Below are 19641 nucleotides of genomic sequence, written 5' to 3' on the forward strand. Positions count from 1 at the left end.
GTGTCGAGAGGGGGTTCCAATCAACGATCAATGGGATATTAGCGTTTCAGTATAAAAAAAGATGACATCCACATGCCCCACAGTCTTGATTGTAAAATGTACTTAAAGGTTTTTAGGTCCATCAAGTTCCCAGCCTTCCAGTAAGAGCTCCATTTTACCTAAATAGTGCATCCAAAAGATGCATTAATAGTCACAGTTTCTCACTGTAAAATGTGTTTGGTAAGTAGGATATGTAACCTTCTATTTCAAGGCACTGTGGGATGGTGGCTTAACAGTAGGCGGGCACTCGTTCTAAGCGTTGACTGCCTTGGATGCCTGACATAACCTCCGTGAGCCTCGTTTTTCTGACTGTAAATGTTAAGCTGTGAATGCTGCCTCATGGGTCCGTCATGAGAATTATGAGGTTGAAGCCCATGAGCACAGCAGACACAAGGCCCTCAGAATAGCCCAAATACTTCACACATCCTTCCTTTCTCCTCTTTTTTTTCTCCTCAGAGGATGTTCAAAATGGTACACTTTCTTTTTCTGTTCTGTGCTAAGCCTTACTTCGCCAGGGATGTACTGACCAAGATAAAAAGGTCCTTGAATAGTTGTCCTCATATGTAAATTCCTTAAGAAGCCTTCACATGAAATGTTTGATTTCCTGGAAAAGGGTGTTTATCATTTCTGCCTTTGCTTTTGGTGCAGGATGTCAGCTGCAACGAGATCACGGCCTTGCCCCAGCAGATAGGTCAGTTGAAATCTCTACGGGAACTGAATGTCAGAAGAAATTACCTTAAAGTTTTACCACAAGGTAAAAAGCAATAAACCAGGAGATGCTTCTTTTTTGATTGCTTTTTGTTCACTTATGTGAGGAAGGTAGTTTGTCTAGTCATGTTTGTATATGCCTAATGATATTAATTATTAATTAATTGTATGAATATGAATATATGAATTTCACGTGCAGTTAACAAAAAGTTAATATTCAACTTTTAATTTTCCTCAAGGAGTATAGCAGTGCGATCATTCTCCCGTTTAAGGCTGTGTGTGCATGTTGGTTTGCTCGGGCTCACGTAACAAAGTATTACAGATTGAGTGGCTTGAACATCAGAAATTTATTTTCTCAAAATTCTGGAGGCAGGAATCTAAGACCAAGGTGTCTTGTGAGGCTTCTGTCCTCGTCTTACAGATGGCTTGCTTCTCCCTCTGTCCTCACAGCATCCTCCTTCTGTGTCTTTGTCCTAACCCTCTCTTCTTATAACAATCGTATTGGGTTAGGGCCCACGCAAATTACCCCTTTTAACCTGATGACTCCTTTGAAGGCCTTATCTCCAGACACAGTCACATTCTGAGGTCCTGGGAGTTAGGACTCCAACAACATAGGAAAACTGGGGACACACGATTCAGCTCATAACCCAAGGCGGCATGAATTGTTTTGGTATGGATGTGTGATGTTCTGGAACATCGAGCTAACACTGTAGGTGATGCGCTTGGTCTTGTAGACCCAGCTGTTAGGACTTCTGGCTTTGGACACCTGGTCACCCTGGTTGGGAGCCACCCCCTATGCTTCAGGTGAGGGTACTAGCCCTGCTGAGTGGTCCTTGGACGAATGTCACTGGTAGTTTTGGTGAGTCTCCCAAAGGCTAGAAGGAAGGATCCTCCAGAATCTCAGCAGTGAGTGTCAGGATGGCCGAGCGGTCTAAGGCGCTGCGTTCAGAATCTCAGCAGTGAGACTGGAGCCAACCTCAGGCAGACTCTTCCCTGCATCTGTGGGCTTCTACAGTACATTGCTCCGATACTTCGTCTCTGAGTTCAGAGAAAAAGATGCATTTCTTCAGAAAGTGTGCACCCTTCAGAACCTTGACTAGCAGCTTTGTAGATGGTGGTGGATCTGAATTGCCTATTTTGGGGATTCTTGTTCAGACTTGCATCAGAATGAGTTGATGAGCCGTGAAATATTGAATGCTTTCCCAAACACATTTTCTCATTTCCAAAGATCGCATTGATTTCCTTCAGTTTCATTTAGGGCCACCAGGCATACCGGGTTTCAAATATATATTTAAAATTATACCTCAGAGCAAAAGCACGTATTTGGAAACAAGAACGAAAGCATTTGGTTAATGTGATACAACGGCAGCTAGTCAAGAACTGCCTGACTTTTATTATTCTCTTCCTGCATCTTGATCTTTGGCCTGAAGGCAAGCAGATGAAGCTCATGGAAAGGAAAGAACTTTATAAAATGCAGTGTGCTTTATAGATGGGAGGTTTGAGTGGCTACCTGCCATCCGTCGCCTTTCCTGCACTGACCTGCCTTTTAAAGAAGTTGAATTAGAAACTCTCTTGGCACAAGGATGTATTAATTTATTACTTGAGATAATTTGGTATGAAAACATTGATTTTTTTCATTCTGTCATTGGCTAGCCCACTTTGTATGGAAATTTTTTTTCTTGGTTTGAGCAAGTACAAAGGGAAACACTCTTACCAACTACACATGTGTAAGCATTTAAACCTTTTGTGACATTAAAGAAAACTAGCCTCTAATTGTAGCCCTCATGCTAATCATTGAAAAATCATTACAGATCATCAAACTCTCATTTTCAAAGGAAAAATGTAGTAGAGTCATTTCACTGATGCCTATAATATTTAGAAACGTGTCAATGGTGTGTCTGCAAACCGAGGTTTTTCTTTGCTCTCAGCACTCCTTACCCTCTTACCTTAAGAGCATTCCTTTCTCTTGAAAAGATCAGTCACACCATTTCTATCCTTTTTATAATTGTGTTTTCCCAGGTTTAATATTTTAAAAATATATTCAAAACTAAAACTTCAGTTTACTAGAAAAATCTCTCTTTTTTTAAAAAATAACTTCCTGAATATCAAGTTTCTTTTTTGCTTCACTCTAGAGAACTCTATTAACAAAAGAGTATTGATAGTGCTTTCAGGCAGTGAATTTGAAGACTTTCCATATTTACTTGTTTTTCCTCTGTGAGTACCCCTCCCCGTATGCTTTCAATCTGAGAAGGGAGAACAAGTCTGTGGCCTAATTACCCATATCAATTTTGTGGTGGTTTTACTATAAATACTGCAATGAGGGGACCATATTTTGTTTTTTCTAGGACCAGAATGGACAGAGTTAAGATTAAAGGAACCAGTCATTGACCTTTTCAACAGAAGATCCCTTGGATTTTCCTTTTCTTCTCCCTTTTCCTGCCCTGTTTCTTTTCACCATTCCTGGGCTGGAGTTATCATCACCATCCCCCACCCCCACCCCACCCCATTTTCTTGTTGTGAAACTGCCAGGCTCTCGTTTTCCCAAACTAAGATGGTAATTGTGTTCCAAACTGCAATTAACAGGAATAGTCATTATAAAAACCATTCTTACTTTATTTACCTTATTTAAGTTGCCTCTCCTCCCCTTCCTGGTACGACTGCCAGGAACTAACCCTCAGTCTTGCATAAAGGTCTTCATTTTTAGCAGCAAAGACTTGCTAAAGATCTGGAGTCCAGTTAAATTTTGGTATGGACGGCCATACCACGAATTTGCCAACCTAAGTTTCGTGAATAAAATTAACGGTCTCGGAGATGGATTAGTATCACTAAGGGTTAGCGCAAGGAGATCTTCCTCTCCTATATAAATCCCTCTAAGCCTTAGTCCTGTTTTAGAAACAAACTACGAAGTGAGAGGGATCTTACTTTCCCTTTTCCTTCGATTTTCTTGATTCCATGCTGTCGTCCGGGTTCCCTTCCTCCCTGTCTCCTTCACCTGCCGCCGCTCACAGAGCCTTCATCAGGGCAGCGTCCGAGAGGAGCAGGGAGCGGGACATGTCATCTGCCCTGCTCTTGGGGGCGGAGGGTGGGGACTGGGTTTGGGCAGTGAACTATTCAGGGCAGTTGACACAGAGCTGAGCTTGGGACCTGCCAAATTGGATGCTCTTTGGCCTCTCTTCCAGCACTTGAGTCCGCTTGACTCCATTTTTTAAATACGAATTAATTCACTAAGGCATGAAACAAGGAAAGTCCCTTACACACCCAGAGGCCCAGAGCCAGGTGAACAGGAGAAGAGATACCGGTTGCTAAGAGCATTTTTGTTTGTGGAACCTGAAGTAGCACAGCGAGTCCAGTGACAACCCTCAGGCATACGAGGGGGAGGGGAGGAACTGTGGGAATTCTCCCTGTAGGTCCCTTTATATCATGCCTGCCTGTCCTCCGCTTTGGAGCTCCTTGTGTCTTCGAAAGCGCTGTATTTCACCCTTTCCCACATCCTGTAATAAACACACTGTGGACCCTTCTGACATGAACCCACCCAAGTGTCTGACGCACAGATCTTAGCGCTTTGCCCTGTGTCACCCTACATGTCTGGTGTTGCTCAGCCCCTTTGCTCCATGGAACATATTTGACTTTGTTCCTTGCAGCTGCCAATGTCGGTTGGAATGCTTGAAATTACTGAGTGTTTACTATGCCCTTGGGTGGGGACTTTAAGCTAAATATAATGTTCTGTCTTGTTTGTGGAGTTGCAGAAGACGGTGAAAAAGCAGTAGAATTGAGCCTCATCAAATCAGGATTACAGGGTCCACAGCAACATTCCGAATTAGATAGCATTTAGTTCTTAACGTGAAATTTAAAAAACCATGAACATATTTCTTGTAACCAGATACGTTGACTAGATAAGAATATTTTATGATTAGCTCATTGTTCATCAGCTCACAATTGAAGTTAAAACATAAACATGTCCTATGTGGTATGGGTTATGTGATTGTTTTGCTGGAAGAAAGGCCTTTCTAAACAATAGATATTGTAAATGTCAAGAGTGTTTCTAGCTCTTGTCAGAACTCACAACAATTTAAAATTATTGCCCTCCCGATGAAAGATTTCCCCCTCCCCTTTAGTAAAATATTTTATACGCATACCACATATTCCTAGCACATAACTTGCTTTGATCATGCTAACTGATGTTTTTCCTGGTAAGCAGAGAATGAGTTTTTGAATGTTTAGCCACATAATCTTGTTGCTTTCTGAATTTGTTCTTTTTCTTTTTCTTTTTTTTTTTTTTTCTCTTTTTTCTTTTCCCTGTTCTTTAGAACTAGTAGATCTTCCCTTGGTAAAGTTTGACTTTTCCTGCAATAAAGTGCTCGTGATTCCCATTTGTTTTAGAGAGATGAAACAGCTGCAAGTGTTACTGCTTGAGAACAACCCTTTGCAGTCTCCTCCAGCGCAGGTGAGGGACGGCGGCAGAGCTGCTCCCACAGAGGGGCGTACTCTCAGGAGCGCGTGGGCAACTCCCAGCAGAGCTGGGCCTTGGATGTTCTGCTGAATTAATATTGGTTTGGACATGATCACAACCTCTGAAAGATGAAACCGTGGGTGAATCCGACCACAGGGAGGTGTCTTCTGCTACGTTGAGTCTGTTTACCGGCCTTTGACTCCCTGTTCTGATCACTGCAATCGTAGAATTAAAAGTTTGAGTGGCTTAGCATTTGGACACACATTGGAAACTCCTTCATGGGGTGTATGGCTTATCAGTGGAGTAATATATTCCTCACTTTCACGTGAGCTGAGAAACGGGGTTTAAACATTTCACACACTATCAGTTATTTAGAGAGAAGTTCCAAGTTCAGCTGTTAAACTGTGTGCGAACAAATCGTATGCTTCCAGAATTGGAATGTTACTCTGTCAGGGATTCGGCTTCTCTACTTTTTTACACTGTTTAGACTTTGACACATTTCTGTTAGGATGGCTTTCTATTCCAAGTAGAATCTAGAAGACATAATTGCCTAAATCCTTATATATTTTGGAGATTAAAATGTAAATTTTGGAGATTTAAATTCTCAAATTTGGTGTGTATTGTTGAAGTGTTACTTAAAATGAAAACACAGAAATGAAAATATACAGAGTCACAGGCCTAGTGTTTACATTTTGTTTGGCCATTGGAAAACAAATATGTATTATTAATTTCTCCGTAGATTTGCACAAAGGGCAAAGTGCACATATTCAAGTATCTGAGTATACAAGCATGTCAGATTAAGACAACCGATTCCCTTTATCTCCACACGATGGAGAGGCCACATTTACACCAGCACGTGGAAGACAGGTGAGTGTGACTGCAGTCACTCAAAGCCCCTGTTTAGAATTTGCTTAGGCCAAGGCATGCCAGGTTGGTAACTCCAAAAATTCCTTTGCCTCCCTTAACCAATGCAGATTTGTAACTCAAGTGTTTTAACAGTTTGGAATAAGAGAGAGGAAATTGTTACTGTTGATAACCTTTCGACATCTTGCTAATCTTGTTTTCCCTATTCTAATCAATAATCGTCTTTCCTGAATACTGTGTGCATGTATGTTATATGCACTCATATATCTCCTTATAAATGTAATCTATAATATAAATACAGGTATTTTTGACTTACCAGGTAAAACTACCGTATCAAGCTCAGGCATGTCTTTTTAATTATTAATTTTTCATCTGCCTCCAGAACATTGTTAAGAAAAACTGCAGGTTTTGTTTTGTAGTTGTCTTTTAGAAATGCAGTGTGCATAGTTTTTGCCATTTCCTTTTTGGAACGGAAGGGTTAGAATCCTTTCACATGCCCTTGGCCTTTTGTGGCATAATTTGGGCCTTGAATTTTCAAAGATTAAAATTCCCACACTGGACACATGTATAGAAACACATTGTTTTGAGAGGTCTTTATTGCAGAGACCTTTGCTTAACTCTCTACTGAAAAACATGGTGACTTGGGGCACCTGGGTGACTCAGTGGGTTAAAGCCTCTGCCTTCAGCTCAGGTTATGATCCCAAAGTCCTGGGATCATTCCGAATTCAGGCTCTCTGCTCAGCAGGGAGCCTGCTTCCTCTTCTCTTTGCCTGCTTCTCTGCCTACTTGTGATCTCTGTCTGTCAAATAAATAAATGAAATCTTTAAAAAACAAAAACATGGTGACTTAGAATCTCAGCCTACTCTAATGATAACTTTATATAATACTTAAAATATGTATTCATTATTTTAGTTTTATAGACATCAAATTTGTTTAGTCACTAGATAAAAGCTTACAGAATTATTGAGAGTAACCACATAAGAGGCAAACACCTCTTATAAAAGATAAAAGCAATTAGGCAGTTTTTGCTTTTTTAGACAGTATAATTCATAAGATAAGAAAATTTTTAACCATTTCAAGAACAGACTACTTGGTTAGAGTAACCCTAAACACAAAGAATTTATCTTGTCCTCTGTTTAGAAAGACTATCTGATTATTAGGCCCTCCTTTAATATATAGGGCTGATTTGTTGTCTTATGGTAATAATAAAATTTGTATAGCAAAAGCCATTATTTGAATATAAATTAATGTATCTTGTTGTGAACTTTGTGATTTCAATTTTTTTCTAAATGGATTCCATACTGATGACACCTATCCCAGCAAGAAGGATTCAGATTCGGGTGTTGGAAGTGATAATGGAGATAAGCGTTTATCTGCCACAGAGGTAAAGTTTGTGATTAGCTTTTTTTCCTTTCTGAGGTAGATCTATCCGCCTGTTCCTAAACCCCTCTGCGGTAAAGGGCATTAATGCATCTGTGTGAGAATGTGTGATTATGTTCGTGAAGGCAATTTGAAATCCCTCCAAGCGTTATATAAATAGGAGCTGTTTTTAGCTTTTGCTGCGTATTTAATATTTTGTAAATGTCCCTGTCCCCTCCCCCTCCCACCACACTCCTTACATTACCTAGCATGTTCTTGAATATTTCACACATATTATGAAATGATGAGGAGTGGTACTCAAGTACCCAGGAGGCATTTTTATAAAAGCATTTGTTTTTAAGTGACAGAATAATTTAGGAAAAAAGTTATTTGCATGCGTAAATGTTAAGGAGTCAAATGTGCATTGCATTTTAGCAGTTTACCCACAGGAAATGCCATTTTGAGTAGCCATAATTTTTACAGCAATATTTGTTTTCCTGAAACTTGTTGATTGTGCTCTTTTCAGACAACTGGATAAAAGTTGGGTTACTTGTAAGCTCAGAGACCTCCCACACTAGAGCTTCCTGAAGTGGTTATAAATAGCTCATTTATCTCGCTTATAATTAGATTCCCCCCAACCTTTCACTAATATACCATCAAATGGAGTTTCTTGAGCAGGGTAGCTAGAAGGAATGCCTGGGGCAGGGGATGGATGTATTATGGCTTCCCTTCCGAGGAAATTTCTTGAGTTTTGTGGTTATTAAGTTTTGAAACATTATACTACTTTGAAGATGTAATTAATAAGTCAGTTACCCCATTTAAGGAGTTCACATTTGTACTGTGTGTGACTCCCAAGAAAAATGCCTTTTCTCTCTTCTCTTCAGGTCTTCGAGGGTTAATATGTAGCTAAGATATTTGCATTTATGTCCTAGGAAATGCTTTATAAAGCAGTGTATTAAAGTTAGGATACCCTAAAGATTTTAAGGTAAATTTAAGAAAAAACTTCTAACACCGAACATTTCAAAAGGAGCTTATAGGCAGAAAAAGAAGGCCAATTTCAATAAAAGAAAATAGCTCTCATGAAGCCACATGAATAGGTTACTGGGACTTCCTGGGGGAGAAATTACTCAACACATTGCTTTATAAGTTGTATTTAATTCAGCCCCCTTAGTTTTATTAAAACTCATAAGTCCCCTGAAATGTCCCATTGTTTCAGAAATTACTCACCCTAAGCTTATTTTCTATGAAATTAAAACAGACTCTGCTTTATCCTTTATCTGTTTTTTAAGGATAATTAAGTTCGTTAATAAAATATCACACAAAGAACTTCATTATCCTTTTGTTCTCACTTAATACAAGTAGGATGCTAATATCATTCTAGAAGGAGGCCAAGGGTTTATTCCCTCCCTTTTAACTAGATGCATTATCTTTGGAATTTTGCTACGCTTTTCAGATGGGAGGAGAGTGGAAAGAAGGACCATAAAAAGGGTTCTAGTCAACAGAGTCAGTGCCAGCATCTTCCCTTTGGCCTTTTTTTGGTCTCACGGTGTAGCCTCCTTACCTGAGCCCCTCCAAGCAATTTGTTTTTCAGAAAGAAAAGGGCCCTGAATTATCCAATATAGCTTTCTATTTTCACTTTGGCAAATCCGTTAGCATCTATGGTCAGTTTCTCTGGCTCCCCACTTCTGTTTCACTGAGGCGTTCAGAAAGCACATCTCATTCCCTTTCTTTGGCTGTTGCCCTTGTCTGATTGATTTAGTGTTTGTCTCCAAGAAGTTTAAAACATATTTTTGTCAAGATAAACATGAACAAAAAAATTGGCGGCTGAATATCTATTGAGTGGATGAAATGCACACTTGTTTTGTGTCAGTTTCCAAACAGTTTGTGCACGTGTCCAAAAGTAAACGAACACCGGACTCTGAAAGCCACGGCTTCAAGAATTAGGAGCAGCCCACGATTCCCTGAAATGCGTTCTGTGGAGGTTCAGGATCCCTGGGATTTGGAAAGCTCACTAAATAACAACATGAAAACAGAGATGTAGGAGAATAAAGGAAGCTCCAGATTACATTCGTGACAGAATCGTAGATTATCTGAATAAACTTCGTCAGCTAGTGTGGGAAACAAGCACCCCTGAGACAACTCACTCTGATTACCAAATCAAAGCCTTATTCTGAAAATTGCGCAGAACACATGTCCTTTTAAGCCTTATGGTCATTCAGCACTTTTATATATCTGATGCAGCCCAAAGGCCTGTGTATCCCTCAGTCTCCCACAGGGAAATCAACTGGAGTTTACTGTTGCCCTGTGAATAAATTGTTGCCTGCTGTTTGTGACTAGCACCATGAAACCTTAATGTAGTTTTGGGAAATTGGTGGTGGTGTGCAGTAGCAGAGTACCAGTCCTCGGGCTAGTGTGATAGTATATTCAGTTACTCCTTCGTTCCATCAGGGATAACATAGTCCTTCTTAGTGCTCTGATAGTTGCTCTTAGGTTGGCAATGCCATCAGGTACCTGACAAATTTTTGGCTCAAAACATATGTACAGAGAAACACTTGAGTGTTAGCTCAATGAATTTTGTGAAAGTGAACACACCCACATTGCCAGCCACCAGTGCAAGAAACAGAGCTTTACCAGCACCCCAGAAAGCCCACACATGCATCCACCATGCAAGCCAAGAGCGGTCAGAGTCCTCAAATAGCACGGATTAGTTTTTGCTGGGATTTGAACTTACGTAAGTGGAATGGTTCTTTGTATCTCGTTTTTTTACTCAATATTATGTTTTTGAGAATCAACAGTATTCTTTTAATCACATAGCATTCTCTTAATCTACATTGATAATGCTTGTCCCTTGAATGAAGCAGTGCATTGTTTCTTTTTAGCCTTCTGATGAAGACACTGTTAGCCTCAATGTGCCAATGTCAAATATCATGGAAGAAGAACAGATCATCAAGGAGGACTCATGCCATCGCCTTAGCCCCGTTAAAGGTGTGAGAATGAAAGATGGGGAGAAAGTGTTTGTTTTAAGTTTCAAATACTCTGTTTATAATCTACACAAATAAGGCCATGGTATTAGCTTAAGTTTATTGAGCATTTCCTGCGCACCAGGCTCTGTGCTAATCTGTGAAGGTGACCTCATTTAAAGTTCAGAACTCTGAGATGGATATTCTAATTGTCTCCATTTTATAGGTGAGGGAACCAAGGCTCAGAGACTTTAACTTGCCAGTGATCACACAGCTAGTAAGTAAGTAGTAGAGTGGTTCTCATTGTGAAGATTTTATAACAGTCTTTAAATCCATTCTTGGAAAGCATATATTGACATATAGATATATTAGGAAACACCAGTGGTTGTAGCACATAAAATCCCAAATCTCATTGGCTTAACACAGTACAAATCAAGTGTACATGGGAGTTCATGTTTGAAAGGCAACTCCCCTCCAAGCAATGATTCAAAGGCCCAGACTTCTTTCAAGTTGTGACTCCAGCATCTGAAACACAAGATTTCCAAAGTTTCCAAGTCCTGTTTTAAGGCAGAAGCTGGCCAAGCACGGAAACTTGTTCACAGGAGGTTTTTAGTGGACTGAGCCTAGAAGTGCCCATCACTTACAAGGAGGCCTGGATATATGGCCATATCTCTTACACATGAAGATGGGAAATGTAGTTGAGATGTGTGCCCAGGAATACACTTGACTTTGGACAAGACAAATGACCTTAGTTCTCTTACCTATAAATGAGGTGATTAGATTAATTAATACATAAGATCTTCAGTAGCTGTCAAATTCTGTGGTTCTCTAATAATCACCACGTGATCACTAAGTACTTTATGACCAAGAGAATTTTCATTCTCTTGAAAATCATAGCAGTGTATTTCATATCTTGGTGAGGAGCCCTCATTTGATTATATTAGGGCAGTATTTCTTTCTTTTTTTTTACTGCTCCTGTTTATTCAATGACTTTAATAGAAAATAATAAAATTTAGTGTTTAATGATTTGTGGCAGAGATGACTTCATGATATATGAACAGTATAGAACTAGATTAATATGCGGATTTTCTCCCTAAATCTTTGAAAATGCTCTCATTAGTGATGGGAGAGCCATGTGAACCAAATCAATGTCTAGTGTTTGCTTTCACTTTCTACCTTCAGGTTTTTAAGTTTAGCACTTACATGTATCTGAGGTTTTGGTTGGAACCATACATTATCCCCCCCCCAAAATTACTGTATACTCTATGCAAAAACATAATTGCCATATTATTAACTTGGATAAGCTATGTAACATGACATGGTCTACAAGGTAGTGCAGGCAAATTTTTAAAATAAAAGAAATATGTAATTTGTCACCAGTGAGTTTTTTCCTCCCTGCTCTAGAAGTGGGTATTCTGGGTAGGAGTCCTTAAAGGGTGCCCTACTCACTTCTTTTCAGTTTGCAGATCATGAAGAAGAGATCTGCTTGGTGTTCCTTTTGCCTCTTTCAAACTTCCTTTTTTTTTTTTTTTTTCCTCTTTCAAACTTGCTTTCTTCTGTTTCTTAAGAAAGTTATAAGAGATTTCATTTCTTTAAGGGATGAAGCCATAGAGAGGCTTAGACTTTCCAGTTTGCCATGGGGGTGGGGGGAGCTTTCTATTTTTTTTCTCTTTTTCTTCCTTCATTCATCTTTTCATCCCACTCTTCAGGGAAGAGACAAGTTGGGTCATTCATAAAACCTCCAGAAGAAGCAAGAGCAGGGTCTGAAAGTAGTCTGATGGTATATGAGGGTCATCTGTGCTTTGCTCATCTCTTCATGAAACCATCTTTTTGTCTTTCTCTACGTTTTCCTAATAGGGGACTTTCATCAGGAATTTCAACCAGAGCCTTCCCTTTTGGGTGACAATGACAACTCAGGAGAAGAAAGAGACCAATTTACTGATGGAAAAGATGTTCTCCATTCAGAATTTATAACCTATATTAAGGCAAGTTGAAAATCTGCTAATTTTTTAAAAATTTTCTTCTGTTTGGTGCCTTTGCATTTAAGTTCAAGGTTACTAGTCAATCACCTTAAGTATCAGCTTACTGCCAGTTTCCTCAGGTTTCTAAAATATCTTCTCAAAGCGTGGGGTGTCTATTTCCTGATGTTAGGAGCTGGTCCCTGTGATACGTCTCGTGTGTCTGTAAATGTGTCTTACTTCCTTTATATTCAGTGATCAGTTAACTTTCCACCTCTCAGTGCATGACAAGTTAGCAGACGTGTCAGCACTACCATCACTAAAAGTAAAAATAGACAATTTTACGTTCTTTTCCATGTATTCTAGGTGAATGCTTTTCTTGGGAGTATGTCTATAGTATAGAGAAAAAATGGAGAGACTGAAAATCTAGAAACAGATGTCTTCTCTTTCTGGGAAGGTCACGCTGAGGATACTTACACCTGAGCTCTCATCCTTGTCCTGAGGTGTTGAAAGTTTGGATGAAATCACTGCATTCTCTGGTGACCTTTCGTCACAGTTGCGACACAGAGAGTAGAAGAACACTAGCCCTGTACTAACACTGGTAGTGAAGGTTCCACTTTGAGACATGATTGGTGTGTTTCTGCCAGTCCTTCTGGCTCAGATTGTGGCCCCCAGGAATCACAAGGGTAATTGAATAAAATTCATTTTCACTGAGACTCATGAGAGATGATGGTCTCGGGCTTACTGTGGTAAAGCAGGGGTGAGGTCTCTCGGTGCTTGTCCTTGTTTCCTGAGATTGGTGCTGGGATGGCTGCTGGGCTGGGTCAGTAAGAGGGCAGAGCATTGCTTTGTTTTGCCTCATCTGGGAGCATATGCCCATTGCGGACCCAAGGTTTTCACTGCTCTACAGAATCCCCGATTTATTGATTCATTCACAAATAAATTTTAGTGAGTAGATAAATTTATAAAAATGGAACCCACAAATAATGAGAATGAACTGTATAACCCTGTAACTTAGCAAAAGAAATCCATTAGTCCTATTTTGCATATTGAAAAAAATTGGTATTTTATATTATTGGCTATTTTATCATGACATTGAGAATTAGAAGGAAATACGCATGGCTCCCGTAGTTGAAACCCAACAAAGAGAGATTAGAACATGTTCTTTTGCTCATTTCTGGTAGTATATTTTCACCCACGAATCTCACTGTTATTTGGATAGTGACACAGGAATTTCTGTGTTTACTGTACTATGCACTATATCTATAATTAATAAAGAAAAGCCTGAGTGTTTTTTAAGCCAGAGGCTGGCATCCAGTGCTAGCTACTTCCTCAGAAGAAGACTCTTCTCAATGATATATCTAGAGAATGGGCTGGGTCTCAGTTAGTTAACAGTGTGTCAGTCCTTGTGTCTGTCTGTTGTTTCTTCCTTGCCCAAGGAACGTACCACCATTCAGGGGTGGCTCCTTGCTGCCTGTACTCTGAGTTACGGCAGCAGAACTCTGTGTCAGAGTTGACAGTGGACAGGAGCACATGGAAGTCTTAGCAGAGAGACACATTGTGCTAACTAATCCTGTCACATTTACTTGGAATAATAATGGTGTGTTGGGGGGAGAGACATTTCAGTGAAATCTGAGTGCGGTACACATGAAACTATTAGATACAATTTGAGGCATTTTCTGTTCAGTATTTTGCACTTTCTTTTTCCCCAAGATTACACACATATGCACACGTACACACACTCCCCTCCTCTCAAAAAAAGTAGAAGGTGCTTCCTCATGTGACCAACGGGCCCAACTAACAGAGACATCTGAATGTCTGGAGGTGCTAAGAGTGCAATAGGAAATAGAATTAAGCTTTACATTTCTGACTCTAAGTTAACAGGTGCTGTGGTCCTGGGTCAGGTTTTTTTTTTTTTTTTTTAATTTTATTTTTAATTGTGGGAAAATACATGTAACATGAAACTTACCATCTTGCCATACTGAAGTGTGCAGTTCTGTGGTGAGTACATTCACATTGTTGTGCAACAATCACCACCGTCCATCTCCAGAACTCTTTTCATCTTGTCAAACAAAAACACTGTACCTGTTCAACTTTAATTTCCCATTCCCTCCTCCCCTCACCCCTGGTAGCCACCATTCTGCTTTCTGTCTCTATGAGGGACCCCTGTAGGCAGCTCATAGAACTGGAGTCTTACAGTCTTTGGCTTCTGGTGACTGACTGACTTCACTAAGCGGGATGTCCTGCGGGTTCACCATCGTTATGGCATGTGTCAGAACTTCCTTCCTGTTGAAGGCTGGGTGACATTCTATTGTATGTATAGACCACATTTTGCTTATCCTTTCGTCTATAGATGGACACTTGGATTGTTTCCCACTTTGGGCTGTTGAGAATAATGCTCCTGTGGACATGGACTAAGGCAGGGTTTGACTGTTGACTCTTGACAGCCAGTGGCTCTGAGAAGACCTGTATGTTCTGTCCACAGGATAGGGCTGAGGACTGTGAAGAACTGCTACGGATAGAAGAGGACACGCACTGGCAGTCTGAGGGAATGTGAGTCCCCAGGGCCTGGTTATGAGCCACCGTCCTGTAAAGTTCATGGTTCAAGCTGAAGGCAGCCCTGTAAAATGATAGGATTTTGGTCTCCTTTTCTTTGGGCAAGCTGATAATCTCACCTAATGTTATATCGATAAGTTGCAAGTTTTTCTCTGTCGGATGCTTATTGTCACAGTGGAAGGCTAGACCTCTTCCTTGGCAGGGAGTTTTATCTGACTAGAGGCTGTGGATTGAATTTGATTCAGGAAATTAGATAAATTTCCTATGTTAGAGATTCTAGCTTACTTCCATTTGCCTGAGGAAACCAACCACTGGACCCCGAGCACTATATAGTCCCCGTCACCCTCTCCCTTGAACTGTCTTCAGATTCAAGGTCTGAGAAAACCATATACCTCTCATGTCTTGGTCCCATGTCTAACAGCTGTAATAGCTAGCATTTATTAAATACTGTGTGCTAGGCACTGTCCTAAATACTTCACAGGTAGTAACTCATGTCGTCTTTACAACAATCCTATAAGTTCTATCATTATCCCCCATTTCACATGGGACAAAACTGAGACACAGAGAGATGCCCAAGGTCACAGAGGGTGGGATTGAACCCAAGAAATCTCACATCAGCTGGATATCCCTCCAACTCTATTGCATCTGAGGATTTTACTTTGACAACTTTACAGGGGAGGGCATGAGTCATCTATCAGACGATGAATGATTTCCAGGGGAATTGAGCTTGAACCATGTGGCATAAGTAGATTTTTGGTTCTCAGGATTTTGTTTTCCATGATCTGGCATGTGGGCCTGGATCCTCCTTTATAACTTGGGAGAGATTTCCCCATAGTGAGGATTTACTATACTGTTGAAAAGTTTCTCCACTCAGAAACACATTGGCTCATGTTCTGGAGTGGAAAGCAGTAACCATCATCAAGTTTCTCTTAACGTTTAAAAACACTGCTATGTTCCTTTCAAATCACTGTCCAGTATTATCAACTATTCTTTGAATATATTGCTATAATGTCAAGGAGGACTAGTTTGATTACAGAATCATAGGATTATGGGGAAAGAGATTTTATAGGGAGGATTTTTTTTTTAAACTATAGCTGACCCTTGAAAAATGCAGGGGTTGGGTGCAATCAAAAGTCTGCATCTAATTTTCAATCCTCCCTGAAACTAAACTACTAATAATCTGTGACCAGAAGATTTACCAATAACATAAACAGTTAACATATTCTTATATGTATTATATACTGTATTCTTAGAATAATAACTAATTTTTCCCTTTCTCAGTACTTTTAGGCTATGCAATTCATCTGTGAATTTCTTCAAATTGTTACAAATCTCTAAAAAATTTTCCAGTATTTATTGAAAAAACAAAACAAAACATGTGTAAGTGGACCCATGCACTTCACACCTGTGTCTTTCAAGGGCCAGCGGTGCATAAAGCCTTGGAAACCCTATTCAAAATCTTACATCTGTTGTTCTCAACGCTGTGTATAGAGCTTAATAAAAAGCTCAAGTCCCAGTATCCATCCTGGCATTTTTTTTTAAGTGCCACAGATGATTTTGCTGCATAAAAAACCCACACTGAGAACAACTATCCCCCAGTAAAGTCCTGTATTGTATGAAAGCAACAAAATCGGGCACACTGGTTGCTCCGGAGGTGGAAGACCCAGAAGTGGTGCACACTTGCTGCAACTGGGTACCCTGTGCATCCCCCCCAACTCCCGGGGCTCAGGAAAGCTCAGTGTGAGGACCACTGCCTTGGTTTTATAGAGGAGCAGAGGCAGGCCCATGATGTTGAGACTTTGTGTGACCTGCTAGATTGTAGCAAAGCTGGGCTTCCCCCACCCAGAAGCTCCACCTCTGCTACCTTCTGGCAGCCCACTCCACAGGGGACTGACACGTGTTCATTATCATGTTGAGCTGGTCAAAATCATTTTTTATATGTGAGTTGGCTTTTTATACGTTTGTTCTTAAGAATCTGGACAATAGCCACATTCCAGTAATCCTTTTTGTTCTTACCTCTCGGTTCATGCTGCAGAGTAAATTCGTCCAAAGACCAGGACATGAATATAGCAATGATTGAACAACTGAGAGAAGCAGTAGATTTGCTGCAAGATCCCAACAGGTATGGGCGTTTTTCCTGGGGCCAGGCTTCATGTGTAAATAATGTGTGTTAATTTATTGAGTACGTTATCTCACACCATTTGAGCTTAGTCTAAGCACCAAAAAAAGAGGAGTTCTCACAAGATCCGTAAATAGAAGAGTCACAGTTCTGGAGTGATTGCGATCATTTCCCCCTTTTGCTACTCCTTAATGAAATTTAGGCATCTTCGTGAAATTCTTATGGAAGCTTTTGGTATAATTCTTAGAAAACAGAAATACGATAAAAGTGCATATTTGATATGGCTTAAAATTTGACTCCCAACTTAGAGAAATATCAGGGAGATTTTCCAAAAAAGAAAGAATTGGTTTATCGGGTACTGTTATGTTGGTTTCTGAGATGATAAATATATGTTGACTAAATAATATATTTCTGAAGATTTGGATCACAAGATAATTTTATAATTGAATTGGCCATTGTCAGTAACAGACACTGTATGCGGTAGGTACAGTTTTTGGTTTCTTCGCAAAGGATTATGAATTCCCACAGACAAAATATTTTTCACAAAGACCATATACCTGGTGTCAGGTCCTAACTACTTTATCACTAGAGAAATGTATCCCGAACTTATTCCTGGTAAATTGTTTAGGGGTCCCGGGGATTCAGATGAGAAGATGATGTTGTCTTAGAATATGTTGAACATGGAAACCACACCACATTTTGCAAATTTATGAAAATGGTGGTTCATGCGTCCCAGAGTGTTAGTGATGGGTCACCACCAACATCGGCTGACCCCAAGAGTGATGGGTCAGTTTGTGTGGTTGGAAACCTTCAGCAATTGATTTGAAACGCATTTTGGTTTTGTAGATATTAGTTGGGTGCTTAGAGCATGGGAAGATCTACCGTGTGCACCTTGGGGGATAAGGAGATGAATAAGACACAGCTCTTGCCTTCTAAGAACTTAAATGGTGGTAGAGATTGCTTTGAGTAGTTATTTTTAAGCAGAATAGATTTAAGTGCTGGAAGTGAAGGCCTGGCCCCAGATGGAAACAGGGAGATGGTTGGGCTGGCCTCTGTGAAGCCTGGGATAGTTCATCTGGGCCTTTAATAACTGGCCCTTTCAAGGAGAAGGCAAATCCTGGATTGAACTAAAGGCTTAGGCAAAGGCACAGAGGTCAACAGGGAGTGGAGCGAGCTTGGAACGGTTTGGGTAGTGATGATCTCTGCCTTCTCTGTGCTTCAGTACTGCTTGTGGAACATTCAAAACCCAGATACCCCACTCCACCTGTGAGGCTGGGGCCTGACTGTTGCACTTTTCAAAAATACTGCCAGTGTTTCTGATGGATAGCCAGGACTGAGACTCCACAGTCTCAGGGCAGCGGGGATGCTAGGAGTGCCTTTGAATGCTGGGTTGAGGAGCCCAGGCCTTATTTTATATGTAGAGGGAGGTAGTGGTCGTTTCCAAATATGACTCTTCATGTTGCCAGTTGTCCCTAATGTTTGGCTCAGAGCTTAGCTTATTAGTGAATGCCTAATCGAGGTGTACTCCTGAAAGAGGTGAGCTTCACATCCTAAACCAGGGCAGTCAACGAGAGGAAACAGGGACAAGAGAGTGTGTGTGTATTGTGTATTTACATGAAATTATAAGAATGGGGAAGCAGACTATCTAGGAAGAAGACCAGACTTGGGATCTGCCAGCCACTGATTCTGAACTCTGCTCCCACACCATTAGTCTGGGTAAGAGAGAACTACTCTACATGCCCGCTTCCTCATCTAGAAGGTAGGATCCAAGTACTTATCCTTTTAGGATGGTGAGGATTTGAAATAATATCTAAATTATTTTTATAATTTATGTTAAAATATTAATAAAATAATATCTAAATTAGTAGGAAGGTAAATTGGCAAAACCTTTCTAGAAGACATCCTAGTAGTATGTGGCCATAGCCTATAAAATATATGAACATTCTGAATAGATTCTAAAAATTTATCCTGAGAGACAAAGAGATATGAACAAAAATTGTGAAGGGGAAGGTGTTTTTATAGCAAATATTTGGGAAAAAAGAAATAATCCAATAGTTTGGAGATAACTAAGTATAAGTATTAATTAATAAAATGGACCATAATGTGGCTGATACAACTTTTTTTTAAGTTTCCAGTATATTTTAGAATGCTCATTTTATAATGTTCACTTCAAAAAGTATATGAAATGCAAAGGTTTGATCCCAATTATAGAGACAGAATCGGGTCTCAGTCACGTCAGAAACCTAGAAAAAGTTAAAACTGGAAGGAAATATATTACAATGGGTGTTTTTTCTGTAGGTATTTCTAAATTAATATTTTTCTTTAGATTTTATAAATTGGAGATACTTAGTGGTAGGTAGTGTTGTAGTTCTTTGGTGATCATTTGAAGTGGGTGGTGAGAACAGTGGAAGGAACTGTCCACAGTGTTTATTTAGATCTGAGCCCCTTCTCATTACCTAAGGTGGGGAACAAGGAGGGGCAGCAGGTTTGAAGAGGAGGATGTTGGGGTCAGCGTAGGATGCACTGAAAAAAAATTCAAGATGGCAATGTCCACTCTGCTGCTAGGTGTTCAGTCCTGGGGCTTCGAGACTTAGGTTTGAAAGTCATTTTTAGGGATGCTTGGGTGGC

The 19641-nt window shown here is 40.1% G+C and overlaps 1 protein-coding gene across 7 annotated transcripts in view; it reads left to right on the forward strand.

The window, feature by feature from the left end:
- LRCH1 (leucine rich repeats and calponin homology domain containing 1) overlaps positions 1-19641 on the forward strand; it is a 196486-nt gene that overhangs the window by 131961 nt on the left and 44884 nt on the right. For 4 of the 7 annotated variants that reach the window (XM_032314590.1, XM_032314591.1, XM_032314586.1 and 1 more), the window contains exons 4-11: positions 688-793; positions 5055-5191; positions 5937-6064; positions 7382-7445; positions 10300-10405; positions 12238-12365; positions 14824-14891; positions 16930-17016. In XM_032314590.1, coding sequence (XP_032170481.1) covers positions 688-793; positions 5055-5191; positions 5937-6064; positions 7382-7445; positions 10300-10405; positions 12238-12365; positions 14824-14891; positions 16930-17016 — 824 coding nt within the window. Of the gene's footprint in view, positions 1-687; positions 794-5054; positions 5192-5936; positions 6065-7354; positions 7446-10299; positions 10406-12237; positions 12366-14823; positions 14892-16929; positions 17017-19641 lie in introns of all 7 variants that reach the window. The other 3 variants (XM_032314585.1, XM_032314587.1, XM_032314589.1) reach the window with 1 other exon arrangement.

Source organism: Mustela erminea, chromosome 15 (assembly GCF_009829155.1).
Source record: "Mustela erminea isolate mMusErm1 chromosome 15, mMusErm1.Pri, whole genome shotgun sequence".
Lineage (NCBI taxonomy): Eukaryota > Metazoa > Chordata > Mammalia > Carnivora > Mustelidae > Mustela > Mustela erminea.